The 26555-nt window shown below is 49.5% G+C and overlaps 1 protein-coding gene across 1 annotated transcript in view; it reads left to right on the forward strand.

Moving 5' to 3' along the window:
• The first annotated feature begins 1273 nt into the window (after window positions 1-1273).
• LOC101554674 (F-actin-monooxygenase MICAL2) overlaps window positions 1274-26555 on the forward strand; it is a 78769-nt gene continuing 53487 nt past the window's right edge. Inside the window, exons 1-6 of the mRNA XM_055143659.1 lie at window positions 1274-1301; window positions 1411-1591; window positions 2930-3108; window positions 9524-9586; window positions 14571-14731; window positions 15905-17159. Of these exons, the coding sequence (XP_054999634.1) occupies window positions 1274-1301; window positions 1411-1591; window positions 2930-3108; window positions 9524-9586; window positions 14571-14731; window positions 15905-17159 (1867 nt within the window). The remainder of the gene's footprint in view (window positions 1302-1410; window positions 1592-2929; window positions 3109-9523; window positions 9587-14570; window positions 14732-15904; window positions 17160-26555) is intronic.

Here is a 26555-nt window from a genome sequence, read left to right on the forward strand (position 1 = left end):
AGGACGATAGGGGTCATCCTGAACACAGAGCCTGGAGCTGTCCTCGAGCCCAATCCCCACCCACCACCCCACCACCCTGTGCCATTCACTACTTGCATGTTATTCACAGAAGAGAGATATTCAACAAAAGGACGAAGCATGGGGTTATCAAATTTAGAGAGATGCTATGAATAAAAGTAAATGGAGGGATGCTGGGGTGGGGGAGGGGTGACACTCGCTGAGAAGGTGACCCCTGGCCAAAGGCCTCCGAAGGCGTCTCTGCTCCCAAGAAGAGCTTGAAAGAGCAGTGCTTGTGCTTTGAGTGGGGTGTGCTAGGAGCTGGGAGGGAAAGAGAAAGGTGAAAGGTCACAGGGTCGGAGCAGCCGGGCAGCCCCAGGACCAGGTGGGGACGCTGAGCAGAGGGGGCCTGACTGTTTCCACTCTACGTGAATCACTAATTCTGCCAGGGGAGTAGGGGCAGTGGGCATGGCAGGAAGGCCACGGGGAGCCCGTCTGTAATCCAGATGGGTTCAGGGGCCAGGGGGGTGGCGAAGAAGATGGTGGGGGATGACCTAGCTTGAAGGTCAAGCCAATTGAGCATAGTTGAGCTGGTGATGAATTGAGACAGAAAGAACAAGGGAAGCCAAGGGTGCCCTGAGCATATGTGGCATGTCCACCCCCTGCCCCCCCCACCCCAATCCCGGAAGGCTGCGTGGGAGGCAGGACGGAGAGAGGAGGAGGCCAGCGGTCAATCTGGAACTGAGTTTGACGTGTCTGACATCCTCGTGGCAGTGGGTGAGCAAGGTGGGTTCCAAGCCAGTCCAGATTCGGGAGGAACGTGGGGTTTGAGATAGAAACACAAGTCGGCAGTGTCAGGGGGTCGAAGCTTGAAAAGCCCCGAGGCCAGGCGAGAAGGGTTCAAAGATCTCACCAGGGCCGGAGCCTTCCAGTGCCGGGAGGTCAGGGGTCAAGTGAAACCAGCAACAGACACCAGAGAAAGAGATAGCTGGAAGGCGCGGGGCCCTGGGCTGGTGGTCCCGAAGGTCTATAGGATCGCTACTGATGGAGATGGGGAGATTGGCTCACCCCAGGCCAATGGCTACAGATTCATCAAGCCAAATGAGACCCACAAAGCTCTTCCTGGCCTGTCAGACAGACAGACAGACAGGGCGCCTTTGGCTTCAGAGGCTGTTGGAGCTGAGGTGGGGGCCATCTGGACATCTCAGACCCCTCCTTTGGGGCTGGAGGGGAGAATGTGTGTGTTCCTGCCCTTCACACCACAGCTGGGCCCTTCATGCCGGAGGATCCAGGGAGGCCCCCCAGTAGGCACACAGAGGACGAGCCTGAGCTGACCCAGCTGCTGCCCAGGTGCTGGACCACCCGCAGGGCTGCTCCTTCCCGCCGTCTCTCGAGACCCTCTTCTCTCAGCAGATCAGCCGACCTCCCCCAAGAAGCCCAAGAGCGTCTCCGAGCCCGAGCCCGATGATGAGGAAGTTGGGGTCACCTCTCCACCCGCCTCCGAGTGGACCTCCGTGAGGATCAGCCCCGGGGAGGGCGTGGCGGGGCAGGACGTGATGGCTGTGTATGTCCTGGTCACCAGCGATGACAGCAGGTATGCCCAGTCGGCAGTGTTCGGGGCTCTGGCCTATCGGGGACGCCTCTCTGGGCCCTGGTCTCCTCTGCGAAATGGGGAGAATCGTGGCCCCTGCCCCCCTGCCCCACACATCAGCTCAGCGCACTCACACGTACGTAAAACGTCTGGACCAGGGGATGCTCAGCAGTGGGGGACAGCCGCTCCTTGCTCCCAGGAGGGAAGGTGCTGGCCCCACCGGGTCCCTGCAGCCGGGGCCACAGTGAGGGCTGCTGGGTGTCGCCTGCCCCAGTGAGGAGTGAGGTGGCAGTGCCTGGGGAGGGAGATGCCAGAGGAAGCCCCGCTGCTCTGGAGGAGCATTTCTCCGAGCACCCTCCACCGTCCGTATCACATCACAGTGGCGCGCGGGCACTCGACTCCCCAGGCTCACTGTCCATTAAGGCCCGTCAGCACTAGGCACTGAGTCCTCGTGATGGGTGAAACGCCCGGTACACGGCAGTGACCCACACGAGACAAAGGCCTTTCTCCCGCACGGCACACGTTCAAGCAGGTGGACAGACAGCCACCAGCACATAGTTACTGGGGGAGAGACCATCTGCGTTCAGGGGGAGGGGCATGATAGAGACTCGTCAGCAGCTTCTGGGTGGCCTCTGTCCCTGTACCCTGTTCCCAGCATCATGCTAGGAACACACCGCCCCAACGGTCACTTACTTCCAAGAGCCGCCACTGGCCCACCCCTGGGCTGGTAGGGCAGTTCATCAGCTGTCAGTGGGCTCTTGTGTTGGGGCCAACAGGGTTCTGCATCTAGAACCTGCCTGGCTGGTGGCTGGGGAGCCAACAGGAGCCACCGTGGCCGCCCCACTGCCTGGACACCCGGCCTTGCCTCCCTGCAGACAGCAGGAGGGAGGGGGGCTAGGAGGGCAGGGCGGTTCCTATCCAGGCGAGAGGAGAGAAGGCTCTGGCCCAGGCATGGATGGCTCCCGGGCTTGTCAGAGGCCAGCTGCAAGCTCCCGCATTGCCATCCTACAGTGCACTCTGTGCCCACATGTCCCCTCCTTGTCAGGACATGAGTCCCATTGGTCGGAGTCCCAGCCTCATAACTTAGCTTTCGAAAGACCCCCCTGTCCAAGTGTGATTGCAGCTGAAGCCACAGGCGTGGGACCTGTTATGAGTGCGGGGGTGGGCTGGGACCCCAAAGCTAAGACTGGGCTCTGGGTTCAGAGGAAAGTCATGCAGACCCTTGCCCGGAAGCCCCTGGGTGTGCAGGAGGCCAGATGGCGCGCGCAGGGGCGGCTGCGGAAGGGGTGGGTCAGGGCAGGGGCGGGACCCCATGCTCAGCCGCTTCCTTCCCTCTTGCAGCTCCGAGTCTGAGTCTGGCGGCGGCAGCCTGGCCTCCAGTGAGGAAGCCTCTGAGCAGGAACGCCGGCAGCTGGAGCCCACACCCCCACCGGACACCCTCCCCCGGCACAGCTCCCCGAGGGAGACCCCCGGCAAGGCTTTGTCCCCTCCGGGCCCTGAGGATTCCAAAGCCATGCACGGTGAGCAGAGCCTGGGCGCAGAGACCCGGCCTGGCCACCTCCGAGGGAAGCTTTGGGACCCCCCGTGGGGACAGGGCACAGGGTGAATGTCATGGGCAGACAGAGATAGGCGACCCCGAGCCCTCCTCCTGCTTCCTCTGTGAGCTTCTCCCTCTCTTCCCCCGCCCCGTCACCTCCTGCCCCCCAACTACAGTCCTTGCATGGGCAAGCCCAGGCCAGTGAGCTCAGCTGCTATTGGAGCAACGCCCTGGGCAGCACTGAGCCATTCCCCTCGCTCAGGACTTGGGGACCGCACTCCGTCTCTGCCTAGGCAATATTAATGAATGCATTTCACTGCACACCTGTGCCAGCCCATCCTGGCTCCAGCCGTGGGTAAACAGATGGGCTGAGTGCTTTCCTGAGGTCTTGTAGCTCTTAGGCACGGTGTCTTGCTGCTCCGTGCCTCCACACCAGGAAAGACTGTTGTCTTTAGCAGTTCAGCTTGTTTAAATAGATTTGAGTGTTTGGATTCAGTTACTTGCCCCTTTAGGGACCATTTCGCTTTAGAGCGGCTGTCAGTCAGCGCCCAACTTGTCCTGCACCGCCCTCTGGTGGCTGAGAGTGGAATTTCCACCAGAGATGGTTTCCCAGGAAGACCAGGATTGAGAGCCTGGAATCCTGATCTTTTTTTTTTTTTTTTTGGGTCACACCCAGCAATGCACAGGGGTTACTCCTGGCTCATGCACTCAGGAATCACCCCTGGCGGTGCTCAGGGGACCATATGGGATGCTGGGATTTGAACCCGGGTCGGCCCCATGGAATCCTGATCTTTTTATCAGGACAATTTGGGCCCCAGAAGAGGGCATGGCCAGGTGTGTGACACCACACACTAGTGATATCCACTGGCCCCTGTGACCCTCTTAGACACAACTAAATATGTGTACACACCACTGAGGCCAGTTTCTCTCTCTCTCTCTCTCTCTCTCTCTCTCTCTCTCTCTCTCTCTCTCTCTCTCTCTCTCTCTCTCTCCACACACACACACACAATCAGAGCTGCAGTGAGCATGCATGTGAGCACCCGACCCTGGCAAGCACCCGAACAACCCAAATGCTCTTGAGTGCCAGGACTAGAAAAGGAGTGACCCACGGCAAGCATGTGTGCAAACTCTGCGGCTAAAGTTGTGCACCCCTGGCTAGAATCTAAACCGAAGGTTTCAGCAGCACAACCATGCATGGGGTGTGGTAAGGCCGTGTCTCAAAGAACAAAACCCCTATAAACCAGCTGGAAAAAAAATATTTTAAGGGAAAATATCATAGAAATGCTTCTGTAGCACTCACTTGCCGTGCTGACAGGCAAGGCTTAGCATGTGCAATGAACTCAGATCTGCCGCCTGCTGGCTACTGACTGACCTTGAGTGTTTGTTTTTTTTTAATATGCCACACATAAGAGAGATCATTCTGTGTCTGTCTCACTCCATTTTTTGTTCTTGGGGCCACACCTGGCAATGCTTACTCCTAGCCTTATGCCCAGGGGTCACTCTTGGTAGTCTTGGGAGACCATATGGGATGCCAGGGATCAAATTCAGGTCAGCTATGGGGAAGGCAAGCACCCTACCCACTGTACTATCACTCTGGGCCCTGTCCCTCCCCTCCTGATTAACTTCACTTAGCATGATACTCTCCAGATCCATCCATATAGCAGCAAATTGCATGATTTGATCTTGTCTTAAAGTTGAGTAGTATTCCATTGTGTATAGAGCATAGTTTTGGGGTTTTGTTTGTTTGTTTGTTTGTTTTTGTTTTCTTTTTTAGTCATCTGTTCTTAGTTGTTTCCAGTTGGTTTTTTTTTTTTGGCTGTTGTGCATAGTGTTGCAATGAATATAGGAGTACAAATGTCATTTCTGAATAGTGTTTGGGGGCCTTTGGGATAGATAGCAAGAAGTGAAATGGCTGGGTTTTATGAGGTGTGTTTGCTCTTGATGCAAACACTTCAGAACACACAGCTGTGGACTTCCTGAAGCTGGGGGAGGGGGCGGGCTGCAGAATTCTGACTGTCAGGAAAGGGCATGACTCCCCGGATCTAGGGCTGGATTGAGAGAATAAGATGGTGTGGCCAGTGCCTTTATTTTCAAATGGTTCCATGTAATTTCACAGTCAGGTATGACACAGAGAACAGTGGATGAACTGTGTGGCTTTCAAGCAATCTTATTTTTTTTTAATCTTTTACATTTTTATTTATTTTTATTTTTTAAAGAACCACTGTGAGATAGTTACAGACTTACAAACTTTCGTGATTATGTTTCAGTCATCCGATGATTAAGTACCCATCCCTCCACTAGTGCCCATTCTCCACCACCAATGTTCCCAGTAACCCTCCCGCCACCCTCTTGGCAGGCACAGTTCCTTTTACTCTCTCTCCTTTGGGATGTTATGGCTTGCAATACAGGTAGTAAGTTGTGTATTTACTAAAGAATAAAATATGAAGGGACCTCGCAGCGGCTTTCTCTCTCCCCGCCACCTGCATTCGGTAGTCTCACGCTGCTTCCCCCACCCCGGGGAGGTCAATGGTGATGGGCAGGCAAAGGAAGGAAATGGGGGCCAGGCTAGTTGGTGTCAGTTGCAGTTTATTCCATTCCCATCTCCATTCTCCTCTGATTCTCCTCCTGCTTCTTCCTCCCCCATGCTACTTCACTCTCTTTCTGGATCTCCCTTCCTTCTCCTTCTCAATCTTACTTCCATCTCCTTCTGGCTCTGGATTCCCTAACCCCCTGTTACAGCCTTTGGGGATTTGTTAAATCCCCAAAGCATGAGGGGTTGGGGTCATACAATCAACAGGTAAAGTCTTTCCCTCAGGGGAAGCTTCTTCTAGGACAGATTCTCATTCAGCAGGACGACCCACCCAAGAGTGGAATCCCATGGGTGTGTTTCTCCTCTCCTTGTCCAACAAACATATAAACATTCATAATATTAATCATTTTGTATGGACACAGCAAGAGATACATTAAGTTTATAGAATTGCTCTCCTGCGGTCATCTCAATCTCAGACTACAGTGCTCAGGCCAGATTAGTCTTCCCTATCCCTAGCAGGGCCCTAATTTTGTTGTTACTTTTGGATACTAACCCCTTATCAGATGAGTATTGGGTAAATATCTTTTCCCATTCTGTAGACTGTCTTTGTATTCTGGTCACTGTTTCTTTTGAGGTATAAAAGTTTCTTAGTTTTACATAGTCCCATTTGTTTATCTCTGTTTCCACTTGCTTGGTCAGTGGCATTTTATCTTTGAAGATACCTTTAGCTTCAATGTTGTGGAGGGTTTTGATGACCTTTTCTTCAATGTGCCTTGTGGATTTTAGTCTGACCTTGAGGTCTTTAATCCGTTTTGATCTGACTTTTGTGCATGATGTTAGGTAGAGGTCTGAGCCATTTTTTTGCATGTAGTTGTCCAGTTTTGCCAGCATCATTTGTTAAAGAGGCTTTCCTTGCCCACTTTATATTTCTTGCTTCCTTATAAAAGATTGGATGATCATATATTTGAGGGTGTGTGGATCTGTCTTTGGTCTGTGGATCTGTCTTTGTTCCAATACCATGTTGTTTTAATTATTACCACTTTGTAGTATAGTTTGAAGTTGTGGGAGGTGATGCCTCCCGTCTTTTTTACCTCAAGAATTGCTTTAGCTCTTCATGGCAACTTCAAGCAATCTTCTTATAAGTTGTCTCAGGATCTTGCTTGTTACCAGGTAGACCACATCATCAGTTTACTCTGCACTGTCTGAGAAGTGTGTTTTGTGTGTCTGGTTGTGCTCGATCCATCCCCTCAGCAGATCATGTAGGGCTAATGTCACGCTGTGTGGGATAAGCTCTCATCAGTTCCAGTTCTCACCTGCTCATAAGTTCTGTCTGTTTCTGAGCAGAAGAAACACCAGACAAGGCTGGAATGTTGCTTTGGGAAGAACCTTGCTCTGTATGCCTCTATTTGCAGCTTTCTGAGCCATTGGCACAAAAGAGCAAACCATAGCATTGCCCGTTAGCTGGTGAACGGATAAATACAGCTTATCCACAACCTAAGCATACAGTGGAATGGCATGCTTCTTTAAAAGGGAAGGACATTCCGGCACTGGCGGTAACATGAATGTACCTTGAAGGTATCCTGATAAATTAAACAAGTTGGGTATATAGTGTCAGTATCCAGGGGACAGAAAGCAGGATGGTGGCTGCAGTAGGGGGAGCAGATGGGGAGACATTGTTTAATGGACACTAACTTCTATGTAGGGTGAGGAACAGCCCTGGGGAGAAATAGTAGTGATGGTTGCACAACAGTGAGAATGTGTTAATGCCCATATTTTGCCACACATATTTTTTTAAGTAGACTCTGGGTCCACATCATCGCATCAAGAACCCCAAAACCTCTCCATCACCTCCCAGACTTCTTTAACATGGTGTGCTGTTTACCACAGTCCATCCCCCTGCCCCTTGCCCCAAGTTGATCTAGTGCCAAACTTCAGTTGGGTGCTTATGAGTCCCTGGCAAACAATAGGGAGTGCTCCCCTAAGACACTTCTTTTCACTAAAGGATTGGAAACATCTCGTTGAAGTGGCAAATTCCTGGCTGCCAACCTTCAGAGGCGCAGCTCAGTGGGCCCAGGTGCCTGTGCTTGGTGTGAGTGGTGCCCAGGGCCTGCTGTCAGGGAGGCCCCAGCTCACACTCACAGGACAGTAGCCTCCAGTGTCCTGTCTGGGGGTCTAGCAGTGAGACACACAACCAGGCATGTGGATGTGGTGCTATGCACTCCCGGGCACGGACCAGTTAGAGTCAGGAGGGTCCCCTGCCTCCAGACCTCCCGGTGGAGGGCATTTCTGGTTCTGGTCTGTGCCCATAAAATGACATCTTCTGCACCAGATGGCAGGGTGCTGCCCCCTGGCTTCGAGTGGGTCATGGACCAAGAGTTCCAAACGTGCCCCCGTAAGATGAACAGAAAGAAATAAAATACAAGTTCAAAAGAAGAGAACCAGCTGTGTTTTGTATTGCTTGAAATTACTGGTGTGGATCCTTTCGACCCATTGTATGGAGCCTGTAGCCATGAGAACATTTTCCCACGGGCAGGCCCAGGGCCTCAGACATGGGAGGAAGCCTGCGGAAGGCCACAGAGGGGAGCAGCTCCAAATGGGGTTAGTGGGTGAGGACCAGGCTCGAGGGAGTTGTGGACCTTGTCCTAGGGAAAGACAGCCTCTGCGTTGACACCTGGGTGGTAAGGGCTTCCCCTCCCCGCCCAGCTCCACAGCTCCAAGCACTGACTGGGAACAGACCCAGGACTTTTCACAGCAAGAAGGGAGGCTGGATCCACTCGGGGTCTGCAGACTTTCCCTCCTCGTCTTCCACACCTGATCACCTCATGGGCTCACGCTCTCTGCAAGCCCCCAGGTCCCTCCGCGTGAGCATCCGTCCCTTTCTCCTTCCCCAGCTCTCAGGCACTCACAGGCTCACAGCCCGAGACTGACGTGAGGGCCTTGCACAAGGAGGAGACCATCACGCACCATCTACTCTCATGCCCTCATGGCCAACACCTGATTTCTTTTTGCCTGGGGTGTGCATGATGCTCAGCTAATTCTCAAAGCCCCGCTGGGCAGAGGGTCTCCTGTGTACTGTTTCCAGCCTTCTGAACATGTGGCTCTATTAGAACCAAGCCAAGAAGAGAGATTAGGGTGGTGACTTGCCCAGAGGCTCAGTTAGAACTGCTTCCCCGAAGCCTTGGGATGCTCTGAGCAGAAGAGAACAAGAGCAGAGCTCTCAGAAGCTTCTGGGTTTCCGAGAGAGCAGCTCTGTTGATGATATACTTGGGACCTTGATGAAAGACTAGTCTTTGAACATGTGCTCCCCTGAAAATAAATGCGTATGTGTGTCTGTGTGATGGGTGCACATGTATGCATAGAAACAAGACATGTGTATCTGCTTACTGAGGAGAGATGAGTGTGGTTAATGGCTCCTAACTTGAAGCATTTACTGAAATACAGTAATGTTTGTCTCATATAGTCTCACTAAATATTTGATGAATGGTTCAGTGGGTGGATGGTTGAGTGGGTGGATGGATGAGTGAATGGGTAGATGGAAAGATGGATGGGTGGGTGAACGGATAGATGAATGGAAGGCTGGTGGATGGATAAGTGAATGGGGAGATGGAGAGGTAGATGGGTGGGTGAATGGATAGATGAATGGAAGGATGGTGGATGGGTGGGTAGGCAGATGGTCGGATGAATGGATAAGAATGTGGGGGTGTTATGACAACACCAAAGTGCAGTCTGCCAGAAGTAAGGGGCTTGTGATCATTTGTTGATTTACTTTTATAAAGGGGTCATGGGGGGAAAGATCTTATTTATTCTGCATATTGACACAATCTTTTCCCTCTCCATCTTCCTGCCTCTTCCGCTTTTTCCAACACAGCTCTACAAAGAGCCAATAGCCTCCGGACTTCAACTTCCAGCCGGAGAAGAACATTCCAGTCAAGTGAGTCATGTGCTCTCTGGGGGCGAGAGTGGGGAGGGCAGGACTTCTGGGACTACTTCTCTGGGGCAGCAGTTCTCATTCCTTTTGTGTCCTCTCTGACCTGCCCCTCCTGAAGGGTTTGCACCACTGGCCAGTGGGAGCATGTCCAGGACTGGGTCCATTGCTTCCCGGCAACTCTGTACTCCCCTGCCTTCAGACTCTACCTTTGCGCCTGGGATGGGAGAGCCTTGGCTTGAAGGGTTTTGAGCCACAAGAGGAAACTGAGTCCCAGGGGCTCTAAATGTTTTGGCTTGTTTAGTTTTTGGTTTGGGGGCCATACCTGTGGTGCTCGGGGCCTACTCCTGACTCAGTCTTGAGTGCTCTAGTGGTGCCAGAGGTTAAGCCCAGGGATCCTTCACACTAAGCATGCGCTTCCATCCTGAGTGATCTCTGGACCGTTTGGAGGTTTGAGTTATTGTGTGTTGGGGGGGGGGTGGTTGTTTGTTTTTGTATTTTGGTGATCACACCTAGTATAGTGGTGCTTCCTCTCTCTTTCTCCCTCCCTCCCTCCCTCCCTCCCTCTCTCTCTCCTTCCCTCCTTCCCTCCCTCCCTCTCTCTCTCCTTCCCTCCTTCCCTCCCTCTCCTCTTTCTCTCTGTCTCTCTCTCTCTTCCTCTCTCCCTCCTTCCCTCTCTCCCTACCTCCCCCCCTCCCTCAGAACTTTCACTCCCAGCATCCCAGGGAAAAACTAAGGACCTTAGAGCTTGTGACAGATGGTAAGGGAAGAGGCCGGCACTAGGGGGCGCAGCCACCATGCACATGGTTGAAGGCATCCAGGCCATCTACATCCCTGGCGTCACAGTGGTCAACGGAGCAGGGATTTCCTCTGTTACCGAGGGTACTGAGAGGGGCTCAGGCATTCTCCCCCCTGTTTCAAGACCATCTCTTCCCTCCAACCCCTACCCTACTCCACATCCTGCTCCTGGCCTTGCTCTCAAAGAGATGGATCCAGGAAACCCTCGGGTTAGACAAGAAATTCTTTCTGATTGACTAATTTTTTAGCAATGCTCATGTGTCTGCTTTTGGTACACAAAACCACTGCCCCTCCACTCCCTCCAAAGCTGTGTCCTTCTCATGAGTCAGCGATAACTTAGAGCCAGTGAGTCACTGTCCTGGAAACCTCCAGAAGCCACAGGGCAGGCTGGGACGGGGGCCACCTCTGGAGCTCCACTAGGCTGCACATCTGGGCAGGTCATTCCCGTTAGGGTGCACCGGCAGCAACGCAGCAATCTTCCTGCAGCTCCAGGTGGCGAGGTCACGGGGGTTGGACGGATGCTCACAGCATGGTCCCACTGGGTCCAGCCAGGCCTCTCCACACCTCGCCTCAGACACTCCCCCGGGCCATGGCCCCCTGAAGAGCCAGCCCATTGTGCAGATTCCACCCCTGGTTCCAGCATTCTTTCCTGAGTATCACGGGGCACCTCTGGAAGTTCAAGAGGGACTGAGACCGGGGTGAGGGGGGGACCTCCCAGCAGGGCCAGGGAGCTAGTGAAGCACAGGAGGGCAGCAGCTGCTGGGCTCCCGCAGTGAGCCTGGGCCTCTATATGTGTCTTTAGTGAGTAGAAGGAAGTCAGAGTAGCGGACATTGGTCCTCACATGCTAACTGAAGGAAACTGAGTCCAGATCATTCCCGGGGGACCTCATGCCTAGTAGGGGCTGAGCAAAAGGAGGCTCCAGCCTTTGCTGAATGAATAAGTGAATGGCTGAGTAAATGAATGAATGAATGAATGAATGAGGAAACAGGCTGTCCTGAATGCAGGAAGAGCACTTGAATTGAGGAAGACAGGCCCCTAGAGGGCACCCCAAGACTTTGGGAAGCTTGAGCTTTTCTGGGCTCCCTATTCTGGGAGTGGCCTCCCCTAGAAGCTCAGACTTGGTGTAACTCCCCAGAACTGAAAGTCACAAAACCATCACTTTCATTTTGCCCAGGAGGAGAAACCCTAGCGGGCAAGGCTGGCCCTGCCCACCCTGGTGGGGGTGGGAGGGCTGTGGGAGTTCCCAGTTCCCTCTGGGACCCAGGGCAGAGCCCGAGGAGAGGTGCCATGGGCTGAACTCCTGGTCCTTTTCCGTTCACCCTCTCCTTTGACACCAGGGACCTGCGCCCATGTCTGAGACCTGGGGGTGGAGGGACAGGGTAGCCCTGGGAGGTCTCAGGGTTTTAAGGAAAATGAGAAGAGCCAAGAGCAAAGGGAGGGCTGGGCCCATGAGCTGAGCCCTCCCCGCTGGGGTGCACAGACTGCCACACCCCACCCCGGAACAGGGTAGGGGCTCAGCACTGTGTCCTGGACACTCTTGGGTGCGTGATGGTTACGAGCCGCTGGCTGGTCCATGGGTCTGTTCACTTCCTGCCTCTTCCCAGCTTCTTCAGCCTCCTGGGACATTTGTTCCCTGGGGACATCAGGGCTAAGTCATTTTTCTCAGTATCAAGGCAGCTGGTGTGCGTGTGAGGAGTGGGGTTCCAGGCTCCCCCTTACCCCCAGGCCCAGAGGGTTCCTTCCCCTCCCAGGGGCCAGTTTGCCCACCTCTCTGGCTTCTTGCACCCCGCCCCCCCGGCCTGACGCTCACATGTGAGGCATGCATGGAGAGAGGGGTCCCACTTCTGGGGGGAGGGGAAAAAGGAGGGAGCAGGCAGGATTCTGACTCAGAGTCCTGGTTCGGGGGTGCTGCGTGCCTGTGCCACAGGGCTGGCGACAATCTACTCCGGAACAAGAGGGCTGCCCATGTGCTGAGGGCACTTGGAGACCAGCGGCGGAGGTGAGTGTGGAGAGGAGAATGAGGGGGCGAGGAAGAGGAGGAGGAGGAATTTGGCAGGAATCTGGCCGGCCAAGAACAGGAAGCCGGGCAACAACTGACTCACAGCTTTTGCCTTTTTAGGCTCGAGCGGAGCATTCACTGTGGGCTGAGATGGAGGTTCGGGTGTCAGGCAGACCAGCTGCCTGCCCGCCTCAGCCGCCCTTCCTGCCCCTCCCGCCTATTCCAGGATCCCCTTTCCTCTTGGGAGCCCGCAGGAGGGCTTTCCTCTGGGGCTTATGGACCTTTGGGGGAGGGTGGCTGAGCCCAGCCCTTGGGGACCCAGCCCTCACACCCCGGGCCGTGCCTGAGAAAGCAGGTCAGAACACTATCAGCCTTCCTTCGGTCTCTGCCATGAATAGAAGAATCTCTCTCTCCCTCTCTCTCTCTCTTTCTCCCTCCCTCCCTCTCTTGCTTTCGTCTCCTCTCTTCACTCCTCTCTTCTCCTCTCTCCTCTCTCTTCCTCTCTCTCCCCCACTCTCCTTCTCTCCTTTCTCTCTCTCTTTCCCTCCCTCTCTCCTCTCTCTTTCTCCCTCTCCTCTCTCTCTCCTCCCCCCTCCCTGTCCCTGTCCCTGTCCCTTACTCTCTCTCTCTTCTCTCTCTCTCTCTCTCTCTCTCTCTCTCTCTCTCTCTCTCTCTCTGGGGCCAAACTTGGCATGGTAGGGCTGCAAGCGCCTTTCCCACTATACTATCTCCAATCCAGGGAAAGATTTCTTTCTAGGGTGTAACCTGGGTTGGGGCTGGCCTACACGGATCCTGCAAGGAGGAATCTCACACCCAGAGTTTTGGGGAAACTGAGGCCAGTTTCCCTAAAATCATGTGAGCAAGGAAGTGAGGTAAAACCTAAAGTCCAGAGTCCTGGAGGGAACAGAGTAAAGGCAGAGAACTAGGAGCCAGGTGGGGTTGGTTGAGGAGCACAACAAGAGCTTTGTCCTTTCTCTGCCCAGAGGAGTGGGGGCCAGTGGCAGGGCTGGGGGGCCAGGACAGATGGCCACCTTGGAAAGGGATCATGGCATTTCTCTGAGTTCCTTTAGGGAAAGATTTCCTGAGATGGCCCAATATGGAAACACAATACTTGAGATTTGAGATTATGAGGTGGGATTTGTGTGTGTGTGTGTGTGTGTGTGTGTGTGTGTGTGTGTGTGTGTACATTCAAGAGGTTACCCAAAAGGGAAAGAGAATGAGATCGATCTATAACTCAGTGTGAGGGGTCATGAAAAAATGGGGCATCAGCCAAAGGTTTGTGGGTGTATAAAGAGACCCCAAATTAATTCAGAGCTGGTTGCACCATTAGCCACAGGAGATGCTGGCAGCGCGGGCCCTGGCTGTTTCTCGGGCGCACAGGGCTTGTGAGTGGGAAAGCATCAGCAGCTCTGAGCTCAGCTCTGGGCTTCTTGCTCATGCGTGCTGAGTGCAGGCACTGTGTTCCGTTTGCTCCCCGACCTGGGGCACAGACCCCTCTCTTTGATTTGCTACTCTCAATGATTTGCTACTCAGAGTCCGCTCTCCCAGATGTGCTCTCAGACCATCCCCTGGTATCCACACTGGCTGCGTGGGCTGCTGAGCCAGCACCCAGCAGCTTGCGGGATGACTTGACTCACTAAGCGGTGGACCAGTTCACTAAAGTGATTGCAGCCCCAGCCGGCCACAGTGGCCCCTCCCTGTGGCATCACTCAGGCATGTTTTCACACGAGCTGGAAACACGGTGGTTCTGAGACATGGCAACCTGGGATCTCCACACTTCTGTGCGAGCCTGCTGCTCTGACACCCATTCATCCAAGAAGCAAGCCGGGGTCCTCCTGGGGCTTCAGACTCAGTCTCTGCCTTCTTCCTTCCTCTGACTATCCATGAAGTTGAGCTTCACGTAAAACTTCCTCCTGGGAGGTCAGAGATTGGCCAGTAGGCAGGGCACATGCCTTGCACTCAGCCAACCCGAGTTCTATCCCCGGCATTGTGTAGGGACCCCCAAACCCTGCCAGAAGTAATCCCTGAGGGCCGAGCTAGGAGTAAGCCTTGAGCAATGCTAGGCATGGTCCCAAATCCACTCTCTCTCTCTCTCTTCCCCTCTCTCTTTCTCTCTCTCTCATCCTCTCCCTTTTGCAATAAAACAAGGGTACAACAGCTGTGTAATGGAGACTGTCCTTCCTCCTCCATAGATCTGACGCCAGGAGATGGCAGAGCAGCGCTGCCTGCCTCTCGAAGGGACGAGTCTCCTTTCCTCTCTCCGTCATCTTCATCTTCTCTGTCTCCCTCTCCACCACCCTCGTCGGCCAGTAGTACTTCAGAGAATGCTCTAGAAGCTTCCCCCTGGAGTCAGGTAAGTGCCTCTCGGTGCCCAGCACAGGTGTGAGGAAGGGGGGCTGTACTCCAGTACTCCCTCACTCCCTCACTTCCCTTCAGGTTCTGAGCCAGCCTCGACCACCCCAAGTGTACAGCTAGAGAGAGAGAGAGAATGGGGGGGGGGAGAGAGAGTCCCAGGTTCACCCCAGCCATCAGTGACATGTCCCTTTGACAAAGCTCATCTGCTGCTTCCCATCCAAGGACACAGCCATGCTCTCATTGGCAAACCTGCTGAGGCTTGACTCTGAGTGGTACTATGGGGCGTAGGGATTCGAGGGACCAGGTCTGGCCCTGGGGGAACCTCACAGAGGTCATGGAGCCAGATGCCCAGAGTGAAGGACCTGGGTCCAGGGCTTTGGTGACCTCTAGAGCTAGGGAGGACTCCTAGCAGCCTGCAAGATGCAATAGGCTTGCTGGGGGGGGGTGAGGGGGGGCGGTGTTGCAGGCTTGGTTTCTGCCCTTGGATTCTAGTGCCTCAGTTTCTCTTACCTGCCAGCACCTGCTCACAGGTCTAGGCCAGAGATGGCATGAGAACAGGGTTTCCGGCAGGCACAGCTGTTCCTTTGGCGCCCTCCAATGTTCTTCTATGCCAGGTTCCGGTCTGCTAGAAAAGGCCACTTTCTTGAGGCCGGAATGAGAATTTGGAATGTCACTGGAAGGTCCTGCAGCCCGTTCCCAGCAGCCACATGCCTGGCCCAGCCTCAGCATCTGTCTCCTCGGACCCTAGCAGTCTAGCTTGAGTTTCAGGGGTGCTGGGGAAGACGTACCAAAGCCGCACTCAACTCCCTAAGACGGGGTCTTTATTTTTATGTGCAGCCATACCAGCCCTGCTGCCCGGGCTCAGGAAGCTCCTCCATGCCTTCACTTTCCCTTCCAGGACCCCACCACAGGCCAGCAGTCAGTCTTTGCTCTGTGCCGATGGGGGGTGGGGGCAAAGGGGACCCCAGGCTGACCAGGCAGTCACTTGGAGCAAACAGTGGCCCTTTGAGAGCCAGCCGGGCAGAATCCTTTTTGATTTCGGGTACTTGAGAGCTGAAGAGAGGAGGGGGCGGAGCCGGGGTGGAGTGGGAGTTTCTGAGGGTTCCCTGGTGAGCAGGTACTGGGAACATCTCACTCTCCGCCCCTGTTCCTCTGGGTCCCTCCCCTCTAGGTGACACCGTGCAACCCACCCTTGCGAATCTCAAGGGGCCACTTCAGTCCTTCCTCCCAGAGCATTGGGGGACAAGTAAAAGCCCTCGAGGCACCCACGGAAATGCCCATCTACCTGCCCCATGGCCCGAAGCTGGAGCAGGAAGTGCCCCACGTGGGAAGGCTGGGCCCAGCTCACTCTCCAAGCCCGCGGTCACCCAGCCCTGCCCGGACCGGACCTGATGGACCTCGGGAAGCAGATACGGAGAGCCATCACGGAGCTCTGCAGCCCTGGAGAGTGGAGGACAGGTTTAGGCTGGACCTTGAGCTTCGCCCCGGGGCTAGAGAGGACCAGGAGGCAGAAGGCTGGAGCACTGGGAGCCAGAGGGGAGAGGCGAGCGTGTCAGAGCCCACGGAGGGGAAGAAAACCCGCCTGAAGAAGTTAGTGCTCACGGCCGAGCAGAAGAGCAGGCTGCTGGATTGGAATGATGCCGTCCAGGAGAGCGCGCATGCGGGGCCCGGGGCCGGGCAACCCCCCAGAACAGGGCAGGGGCTGAAGCCAGAGAGCCCCTCGCAGCTTCTGCCCACCTGGAGAAAAGCCCTGCCGGGCTCCCGAGATGCCCGCGAGAAGAGCCCAGCGGAACAGAGCCCCGGGGAGCGCACGGTGACGCCCCCCAAGTCCCCGCTGCAGATCTTCGCTAACGCCTTCCGCAGCTTCTTCCCCGGCTCCTCCGATGGTGGCAAGAAGGCGGCCACCAGCGCGCCCCACGCGTATGCGCGCTCGCTCAGCCTGCGGAGCGCCACGAAGGACTGGAAGGCGCCGGCCCCGGGCAGGGCCTCCTCCCTCTGCTCCTGGGGCACCCTCACGGCCAGGACCGCCCAGCCCGCCTACCCCAACGCTATGGACTCCTCAGCCTTCCGCACCCGAAGTTTGCCCAACCGGCCCTCCAAGATGTTCCCTGCAGTGGGACGCGCCCAGTGCAGCCGACTGGACGACGTCCCTTCCCTCCTGGAGAAAGTGAGTCTGCAGGAGACCTTTTCCGACGCCAGCAAGGTTCCTAAGCGGAGCTTCTTCTCCTCCCTCAGACTCAAAGACAAGCCTCTGGAGTACTTGCTCCAAGAGCCCAGACCAAGGAAGGAACTCTGGGAGTCCTTCAGCAGCGCCCCCGGGAGCTCACTGGCCCCCGCAACAGCCTGTGCCCAGCCCCCGGAGAAGCTGGTCCAGCCCCTCCGTGGCTCCCGCCTGGGCCGCAGGGTCCACCCAGAGGGCGACGCAAGTAAGTGGCTCTTTCTTCACCCGCGTCTCTCCCCTGTACATGTTCCTGACTGGATGACCAAGCAGTCGTCTTTCGCTCCGTTTTCCTTCTCCAATTAAATCCCGGTCAAAGTAGGAACAGGGAGATTTTCCCACTGTTGGGAAAATGTGCAAAAGTTAACCTGAAAAATTATCTTCTAGAAAGTGTTGAAAAAGTAAAAAAAATAACGTTCGGGCTGGAGATGTGGCTCCCGCAGGCTGAAAGGTGCTTCGTAGTCTGTTCACCCCAGCTTGGGTCCCCCAGCACCAGATATAACCCCCATCACAGATCTGGGGGTAATCTTATTGAGGGCCACCTGGTTTGACCTCCCCAAAGACAAGAAAAAAAAAAACTGGGGCAGAAGAGATGGTACAGGGGTATGGCACTTGTCTTGCATGTAGGGGTTTGCAACTGGGGTTTGATGCCTGTCATGGTATTTGGTCCCCCAAGAGACCAGGAGTGATCCCTGAGTGCAGAGACAGTACTAAGCCCTGAGCATAGCTGGTTGTTTCTACACACACATATATGCATACGACTCACTACCATTGTACTGTTTTCTATTCATTATCCACATATAATCATCTTTTAGTAAGTTGTCCCTTCGGAGATGTGTCGCATATGGGTGTCTAAAACCACAGGATACACCAGATCCCATGTATTCTAGTGTACCTATTGACCTATGCTAGATATTAATTTATCAATCATCATAGTAAGAGGTAAATAGGAGCCAGTAATAACATTCAACAACTCAAGAAAGAAAATAAGAATTATGCGAATGTGGATTCTTTATATCATCCAACATAGTATTCCCAGCAATTAAAAGTGCAGATAAGGGGAAACTATTGTATCTTTTAAAAAAGATCAACATCAAGGGCCAGAATGTAGCTCAGTGTAGCTCACACTCATGTGCGAAGCACTGGGTTCAGTCCCTGGCACCAAAACTCAGAAAATATCAAGTCATCAAATCACAGGTATTATACCAATTCCCACATGATCTCCCTGAATGTGATTTAATGGTTGTAGAACATTCTATCTAGTGGCTATGTTACTATTTAATGAACTGTTTTATCTAACAGATATGATTGTGTAAAATTTTGAGTGTATTTATATTTTATATATATGGTATCAAATGAACATTGTAATGCATATAACTTTTTCCTTCCTATGAATTACTTTTTTAGGCTAGATTCCAAGAACTGGGATTACTGGATCAAAGATGTGAATATTTTTAAGATTCTTAACTTATACCGACAAACTGCTTTTTAAAGGAGACTAGGATGTGTACAGGATATGTGGGAACTTTGTGTTATTTCTTACATGTTGTAAATTTCAACTAAAACAGGAGGAAAGGAACAGCTTATATTCTACCACGCTGTGCCTCTTTTAAAATGCTGCTTCTGGGGTCAGGGTGATAGTACAGCAAGTAGGGCTCTTGCCTCACATATGATTCCTCCCAAGCACCACCAGGAATAATTCTAGAGTGCAGAGCCAGAAGTAACCCCTAAGCATCTCCAGGTGTGGCTCAGAAACAAACAAATACCACCAACAACAACCAAAAGGCTGCTTGGGGCGGAGAGACAGTAAACAGTTAGGACTCTGCCTTGCACCCCTGATATGACCTCCAAGCCATACCAGGAGTAATCTCTGGATGCAGAGTGAGGAGTAAGCCCTGAGCACTGCCTGGATGTGGCCTAAAAGCCAAAACAATGTATTTTAAACAATAAAATAAAATTTGCTGTTTTTGTGAATCAGACATATGGCTCAACTGACTGGAGCACACACTTTGTGTGTGAGAGAACCAGGTTTGATCCCTGGTACCCCATGACCCTCCCAAACACAGGTAGGTATAGATCCCAAGCACTTGGGTATGGCCCACATTTTTTTTTAATGTAATATAATATAAAGTAAAATGGTGCTTCTTGGAAACAAGGAGATAGCTCAAATGGTAGGACACATGGCTGGCATGTGGGAATTCCTAAATTTGGTCTTCAGTACCTCATTATCACCCCCTACTCCCCTCCTAGCACTACTGGTTGTGGCCCTATAAAATGGTGCTTTTTTTTTTTTTTGCTTTTTGGGTCACACCCAGAGATGCACAGGGATTACTCCTGGCTCTGCACTCAGGAATCACTCCTGACAGTGCTCAGAGGACCATATGGGATGCTGGGACTCAAACCCGGGTCAGCTGCTTACAAGGCAAACGTCCTACCCGCTGTGCTATTGTGACAGCCCCAAAACGGTGCTGTTTTTAAGCTTACATTTTCAATGTCATTATTCCTTTTTATATTTAGTCATTTTTCCAGATAGAATTTATGCCTATAAAGTTATGTTTACATAGTATATTCTTTAGATTTTTTTTAATACAAATGGCAGCATGCCATCTTATTGCTGAATCTTCTCTGACCTTTCAGCATTATCTGGTAGGTTCATTCCATAATAGTACACAAAGAGCTTAATTCTTTCCCTTAGAGCTATAGGGTGTTGCATGATGTAGCTATCCCATCCTGTATGTGACCAGTCCTCTGTGAGGGAACGTTTACATGAACTCATTTTTGTTTTTTCGATATACCCTTCCTTCTCTCTCTCTTGATGTTACAGTGCTGGGGTTCACACAAACATCACAATGCTCCTATATCTGGCTGCAGTGCTCACCAGGGTCAAACTCTTTGAGTTGTAGTGCTTCTGGGAACCACAATGGCGCTCACACAAGTTCTCACCAGGGTCACACTCCTGGCCAGAGTGCTTGCACATTTTTTTCTTCCCAGTTGTGGTGTTTTTTTTTGTTTTTTGTTTTTTTTTTTTGCAGGGTGTGTGTCTTATCCTTTAGTTGTAGTGTGTGATTGATTTTTACAACCACCACAACATGCTTGATTGTAGTGCCACCTGATGTCTGCTGATAGTTTGGGTGAGCTGCCATGTGCAGACAGAAGAGCAATCACAATCATGCTCCTGGGAATCAAATTTGTGGGCTCATACGCTCAGCTACTGATTTGTCTCCTGCTTCCCAATTCACATATTTTGCTATTGCAAAGGGAGAACCTCAATAAAATTGAGAATTAGAGATCACTTAGTGATTGGTTTATAGGTAAAGATCTGTATGCAGCATGAATTTGTAGGAAAAAAATTGCTGGAACAAAAGGTATGTGAATTGGGAATCTCTACAGGTACTGTCAAATTGTCGCCCCACCAAGAGCATGCTCCCAGCAGCCAAGTTGTGAGATGGATGCTTCTGCATCTGCACTGAGCAGTGTATTAGCCATCTCAAAAAAAAATCTTTATCCATCTAATAGGTGGTTGAGTACTTTTTCATATGTTAGAGTCATAAGTATTTTCTGTCAGCTATTCATTTTGCCCTTTTTCCGTTTTCATTGGGCTGTTTATATTTTTATTAATGATGTTCAGAATACTATTAAAAGGAAAATATAGCCCTTTGATGATGTGAATTACAAATTTTTTTCAGTTTATTTTTTATGCTCAATGTATTTATGGTGAATTTTGTAGTATTTAGCTCTGTATAGTAATAATGCTTTTTTTAAAAAAAAAAAAACACTGTGACTTCTGGGCTTTACAAGTTCAGAAAGAGCTCCTTCCAAGTTTGTGAAAGCATTTTTGTACAGTTCCTTCAGTCTTCCCCTCTAACACACACACACACATTTAAAAATATCAAGAATTTATCCCATAGTGAAATGCGAGGTATGGTTATGTCTTTTTTATTTTAAATCTTCCTGATTATCCTAATAACTTACTGAATGATCCATCTTTTCTTTTCTAGTGTAAGATTTTTATCAAGTAGCAAACTCCTGAACTTGGATTGATTCCCGTGTCCTTTTTATATTTTGTTGAGTTGTCTGATTTTGTTGTTTTGTTTTGTTTTGTTTTTGTTTGGGGCCAGTTTTGAGGGTTTACTCTTGGCTCTGTTATCAGGGAATCACTCTTGGCAGGCCTTGAGGGACCATCCGGGGTGCTATCAAACCTAGCTTAGCCACATGCAAGGCAAGCATCCTACCTGTTGTACTATCAGCTCCAATTTGTCTTATTTATATATAATATGTATTTATGTAATTTTACTTATACATTTTTAAATCTTTTATTATCTTGTAGGAAGAGTAGCACTGCACTGTAGCACTGTAGTCCCATTGTTCATTGATTTGCTCGAGCGGGCACTAGTAACATCTCTATTGTGAGACTTGTTACAGTTTTTGGTATATCGAATATGCCAGGGGTAGCTTGCCAGGCTCTGCCATGTGGGCAGAATACTCTAGGTAGCTTCCAGGCTCTCCTAGAGGGGCGGAGCAATCAAGCCCGGGACGGTCATGTGCAAGGCAAACGCCTTACCCGCTCGCTGTGCTATTGCTCCAGTCCATAGGAAGAGTAGTCTAAATAATTTCCCGGAGTTTATGTTTTTGCCACAAATTCATACATATGCATGGCATGTATTGTACCACTGAGTCACAACCCCAACAAGCATCATTTTGTTACTTTTTCAAAGGATCACATAATTTTATCCTTACTTTCATTAATATTATGGACTAAATTGTAGATTTACTAGTTTTGTAAAATTGTAGATTTTACAAAGATTAAATCATCCTTGCATTGCTGAAATGACTGCCAGTTGGTTATAGTGTTTTGTTATTTCTGTACTGTTTTCTAATGTTTAAGATACATCACAGTTAAAGGTAAGCTTGGCTACTAGTTCATTTGTATCACACTAATATGACGTCTTGTATTCTGATAATAGTAATTTGTGAATAAATATGCTTTCCTAATTTAGATATCATGGATAGCTGCCTTCATGTATATTCATTAGAAATGGTGTGACTTCCTTAGCTTAGAATAGCATAGGTGCATAGAGAATGGAATTAAGTTGAGGCTGATCAGTTCTGGAAAATTTGTCTGGGCTCTAGAACATCTTTGTGTTTTCTTTATGTGTTCTTATATGTGTTCATATGTGTTTCCTTTATGTGTTCTTAAATGTCCTAGGTATGTTGATATTTTTACTTATCCTATCAAATGATAAGTTGATAGGATAAGTCTTCTTTTATTTCTTGGTCTTCTTTTATTTCTCTATCCTGACTAACATGCACATATGCACATGTATTTACACATATACATATACACACACTCATACTGCTCCCCCGCCTTAACTTGCAGGAGCATTCTTCCACACAATGGATAAAACAGTATTCACATTGAAAGCAAAGCACTTTAGAAGGCATTCAAATAAAAGTGCCTCAAATTTATGATCATTTGAATAAGAGTCTGCTAAATTTTAATTTTTCTTATTTTGTGTACAACTTCATAGTTTATTGATTAGTCAATCAAATGCAGAGGCATCAACTTATTTTAAGAGCTTACCTATGCCAATCTTATACAAGATCTTAGTGCTCATAATTATTGTGTATAATTTTAAAAGGTTCTGGGAAATTTACTTTTAATAAACTTTCCTATTACTGTATAGCATATAATAAAGTGCACAAATGTTAAGGGCACAAAAATGATGGATTTTTTTTTAAATCGTGCATTTATGTAAACCAAATGATCACATCCAAGATAGATAACATTCCAGCACCCAGAAGCCTCCCATATGTACAAATTACCCAACAAAATACTTATCATCTGACTTCTACCCTCTTAAATATCTTTTATAGGTTTTTTAACCTACATAAAATAGATTTTTTTCAGTGTTATAGACAGAATTCTAAAAGAATTCAGAGAGTTCCATACCTCCTGCCCTCTGCTGTGCATATTCTGTATAATCTGATCCTCTTGAATAAGGTGGGAATGTGGATATGATATATTATACTCTGGCAATTGGGGAATGGGATTTTGAAAATGCGATCAAATCACAAATCAATTGACTTCAAGTTAAGCAAAAGATAAATTTTCCTGAACTAGTTAAACATAATCCCTTGAGCCTATATAAGGACTGGACTCTTTCTGAAATAGAAATCAAAGCATGAGAAGGACATTCTGGTCTGCAAGAAACAAATGGTTAATCTGCAAGCAGGCCAGTGAACAGGAACCTCTCAGAGCTAAGAGCAGCTTCAGCAAGCAAGAAGAGCCTGTGTCCTACACCCACAGAGGAGGAGAGGATTTCTGCCAATAACCCACATGAGATGGGAAAGAAACCCAGGCAGCCACGGAGACCCGCCTGAAGGACACCTTGTTTGTAGTTTGTGAGGACTCAGTTGAGTCTTGCCTGTACTTTTGACCTGTATTATCTAGAGATAATAAATCGGTGCTATTGTGAGCAGCTGGATTGTGTTCATTCCTTCTACAACAGTAGAAAAACACTACTACTAATAAAAAAAAAAAGTAATTGTATTCTTTTGTGCTGGGGTTTCATTCATTCAATCAGAAGGGGGTGAGGAATGTTCATCCATATTGTTATAAGCAGCAATTCTTTTCATTGCTGCATTTGATTTTCATTGCATGGATATGCTATCATTTATTTGTGCTTTCTGACACTGGGCTTTCATTGTGATTGATGCTGCTTTGAGCACGCATACATACCCATTCTGTTGGGTACTGTCAAAAATAAACAAGGCTGGGTGCTAATAGTAATACTAAGAACGGGCTGGGGAGATAGCAAGATAGAACAGCTCGTAAGGCACTTGCCTTGCATGTGGCCAAGTCAGATTGGATCCCCAGTATCTTATATACTGAGCACCGCCAGTAGTGATTCCTGAGTGTAAAGTCAAGAGTAACCCCTGAGCACCACCAGGTATAGCCTCAAAACAAAGACGAAATACCAGGGACACATTTTAGTGAGTAATCATATACTATGACAATAGGGAAGTGAGACCAGCATAAACAGAAACCAGCTTTGATTTTGCCACGGTCAAAGATGGGTGTTTTATAGGCGAATGAAGGAGGGGTGAGTGGTGGACTCTTTAGAGTCAAGGAAATGCCAAGTTACAAAGGGTTAGTTAGTGTAAAAGCTGATTGAGCCCCTTGTGTCTGCTGGCTAGCAATTAGTAAAGCTGGCATCCTATCCTCCCGAGAGACCAGGAGCCAGAGGTCTTCTTCCTGATAATTGCATCTTAAAGGATTGGCTTTCAGGTCCTGGAGAAACACACTCCCACAGGGTAGGAGATATAAATACAGCTCAGAGGGACAGAGGAAGGATTCACAATTACAAGTACTTTTTAGCAAAGACTGTAAGAAGGGAAGGGAAGGGGCCCATGGGTAGGTGTTGTTTAAAACTTCACTTGAGAAGCATCAGTTTCTCAGGCAGGTGCTTTAGGGGTGGCTAAGAGCTATCTATAGTCTTGAACTGTTAGAAGCTGTGCTAGTGTACATCCAAGCGGCCTTAATGCAGGAGGACACAGGTGAACTAAATCATTTATGTTGAAAATATCCAGTTTTATAGGCTGAGAAGAGGGTACCAAGGAGTTTGGCCAGAGTTTGACCAAAGGGAGCCTTTGTTTATCCCTGGAGTGGAATTGACAGGTGGGTGAGGCATATGGTTTGCTCTCGGAGATACTGTGCAACAGGCTTCCCACGTGAATGTTCCCATCTAAATACCCTCCTGCGGGGAAGGAACACTCCTCTCCACCCCAGCTTCGCGAGTGCTGCTCTCCTCGTCTTCATGGGAGTGTGCTCATTCTTGCTAGCTTCTGCTTGCATCTGTCTGATAATGATGCAGAGCTAGTTTTCACATGTTTCAGATGGCTCTTATGTGAAGTTCCTTATCAAGTGTTCTGCCAATACTTACCTGGTGTTGTCCCTGCTTTCCTGATTGAATTGTGATCTGTATAGATTGTGGATATATGTCTTTTGTTGGACAGTTCTCCCAATTGGAGTAATTTTTAAGCCTTTGAAGGAATATTTTAATAAACAATTACTTTTATATCATTGTTGGTTTTGTTTTGTTTTTCACTGTGGTGATTGCTGAAGGGCACCCACCCATGGTGTTTGGTGCTTAGGGGGTCTTGCAGTGCCGGAGATTGAACCCAGAGTCTTACACATGCACAGCAGGTGCTTGACCGCTTCAAACACGTTCCCAACCCCTAGCAGTACTCACTTTAATGAGGCCAAATGTATTAGTATTTTCCTTTATTGTTTGGTTCTGCATCCTGCTTATGAAATCGGTTCCTGTTTTGAAATTATTGAAGACACTATTCTGTGTTGCCGTCTAAAACAGCCTGATCCAATATGACAATCACTATGTCACCCTTGAGAATTGGCTAGCTTGAGTGAGGAAATAAAATTCTTATTTGCTATGTTAAAGAACTTAAGTGTTAAAACTGAAGCAGCATAAGCTATTTTTCTATTGAAACAATGTTTTCATTTTGATTGTATCATATTTTGCTTTAATCATATCTATACCAGGATACGAATGAATATGCACCAAATTTTGAAGAATATGAATTAAAGAATAAACTAGTTCATAAATAATTTTTGTATTTGCATGTTAAAAATGACAATATTTTTAAAAATTCAGGCAGAAAAAATATATAATCAAGCTTATTTTTTAAACTTTCTTTTTACATTTTTAAAATTTGTTTTGGGGCACATTTGATGGTGCTAAGGGATTTCTCCTGGCTCTGCACTCAGAAATCATGCCTGGTAGAGCTCAGGGATCATATGGAGTGCCAGGTATCAAACCAGGGTCTGCTGCAGGCAAGGCAAGTGTCCTGCTTGTTGGATATCAGGCCCATTATTTTATGTTTTAAACGTGGTGACTAGAACATTTAAAATTACTTAAGCAACTTGAATTATATGCATCTTTGGACAATAGTGTTACAGAAGTTTTACGTTTTGCTTCTGTAGTTAAGTCTTCGCCAAGCATAGGTTTTTGTGTGTGTTGGGGTAGGATAAAAGTTACTTTTTGCCACACTATTAATCAGTTTCATGGCATGTAGCAAAAATCCATCCCTTCCCCCATTCCAGTAAGTGACACTTGTCTAAAATTAGACAAAGTTCCTGTTCAGAACCTACTATTGGTCTTTTCTTGTTCCATTCATCTTGTTCCATTGATTGTTCCATGGGTCTGTTTCTCTGTTCTTGCTTCTGAGTAACAGTTTTTATTATGCGATGATCAATAAATCTTCGTAGTCTGGACTTACTCCTTCATTTTGTTCTGCCTTAGAACTGCTCTTGAGTAGGCACATGCCAAAGGAGAAGGAAGAGGAGGGGGGGCCCAGGAGAGTGGAGAGGGCAGTGGTCACCCTGGTGGAGGGTGTGTTGCTGGAATATGCTACACCTGAAACCTTATCAGGTCAGTTCATCAATTTCCATAACATATTTTTTGGCATTTGTTGGGGATTACATTGATTTGATAAATCAGTCGTTGAGAGAGTTAACATCTCGAAACACTAAACTTTCATTTCCATGTACATGATACACATCTTTTTTGTTTTGTTTTTTGGGGGA

Source organism: Sorex araneus, chromosome 6 (assembly GCF_027595985.1).
Source record: "Sorex araneus isolate mSorAra2 chromosome 6, mSorAra2.pri, whole genome shotgun sequence".
NCBI lineage: Eukaryota > Metazoa > Chordata > Mammalia > Eulipotyphla > Soricidae > Sorex > Sorex araneus.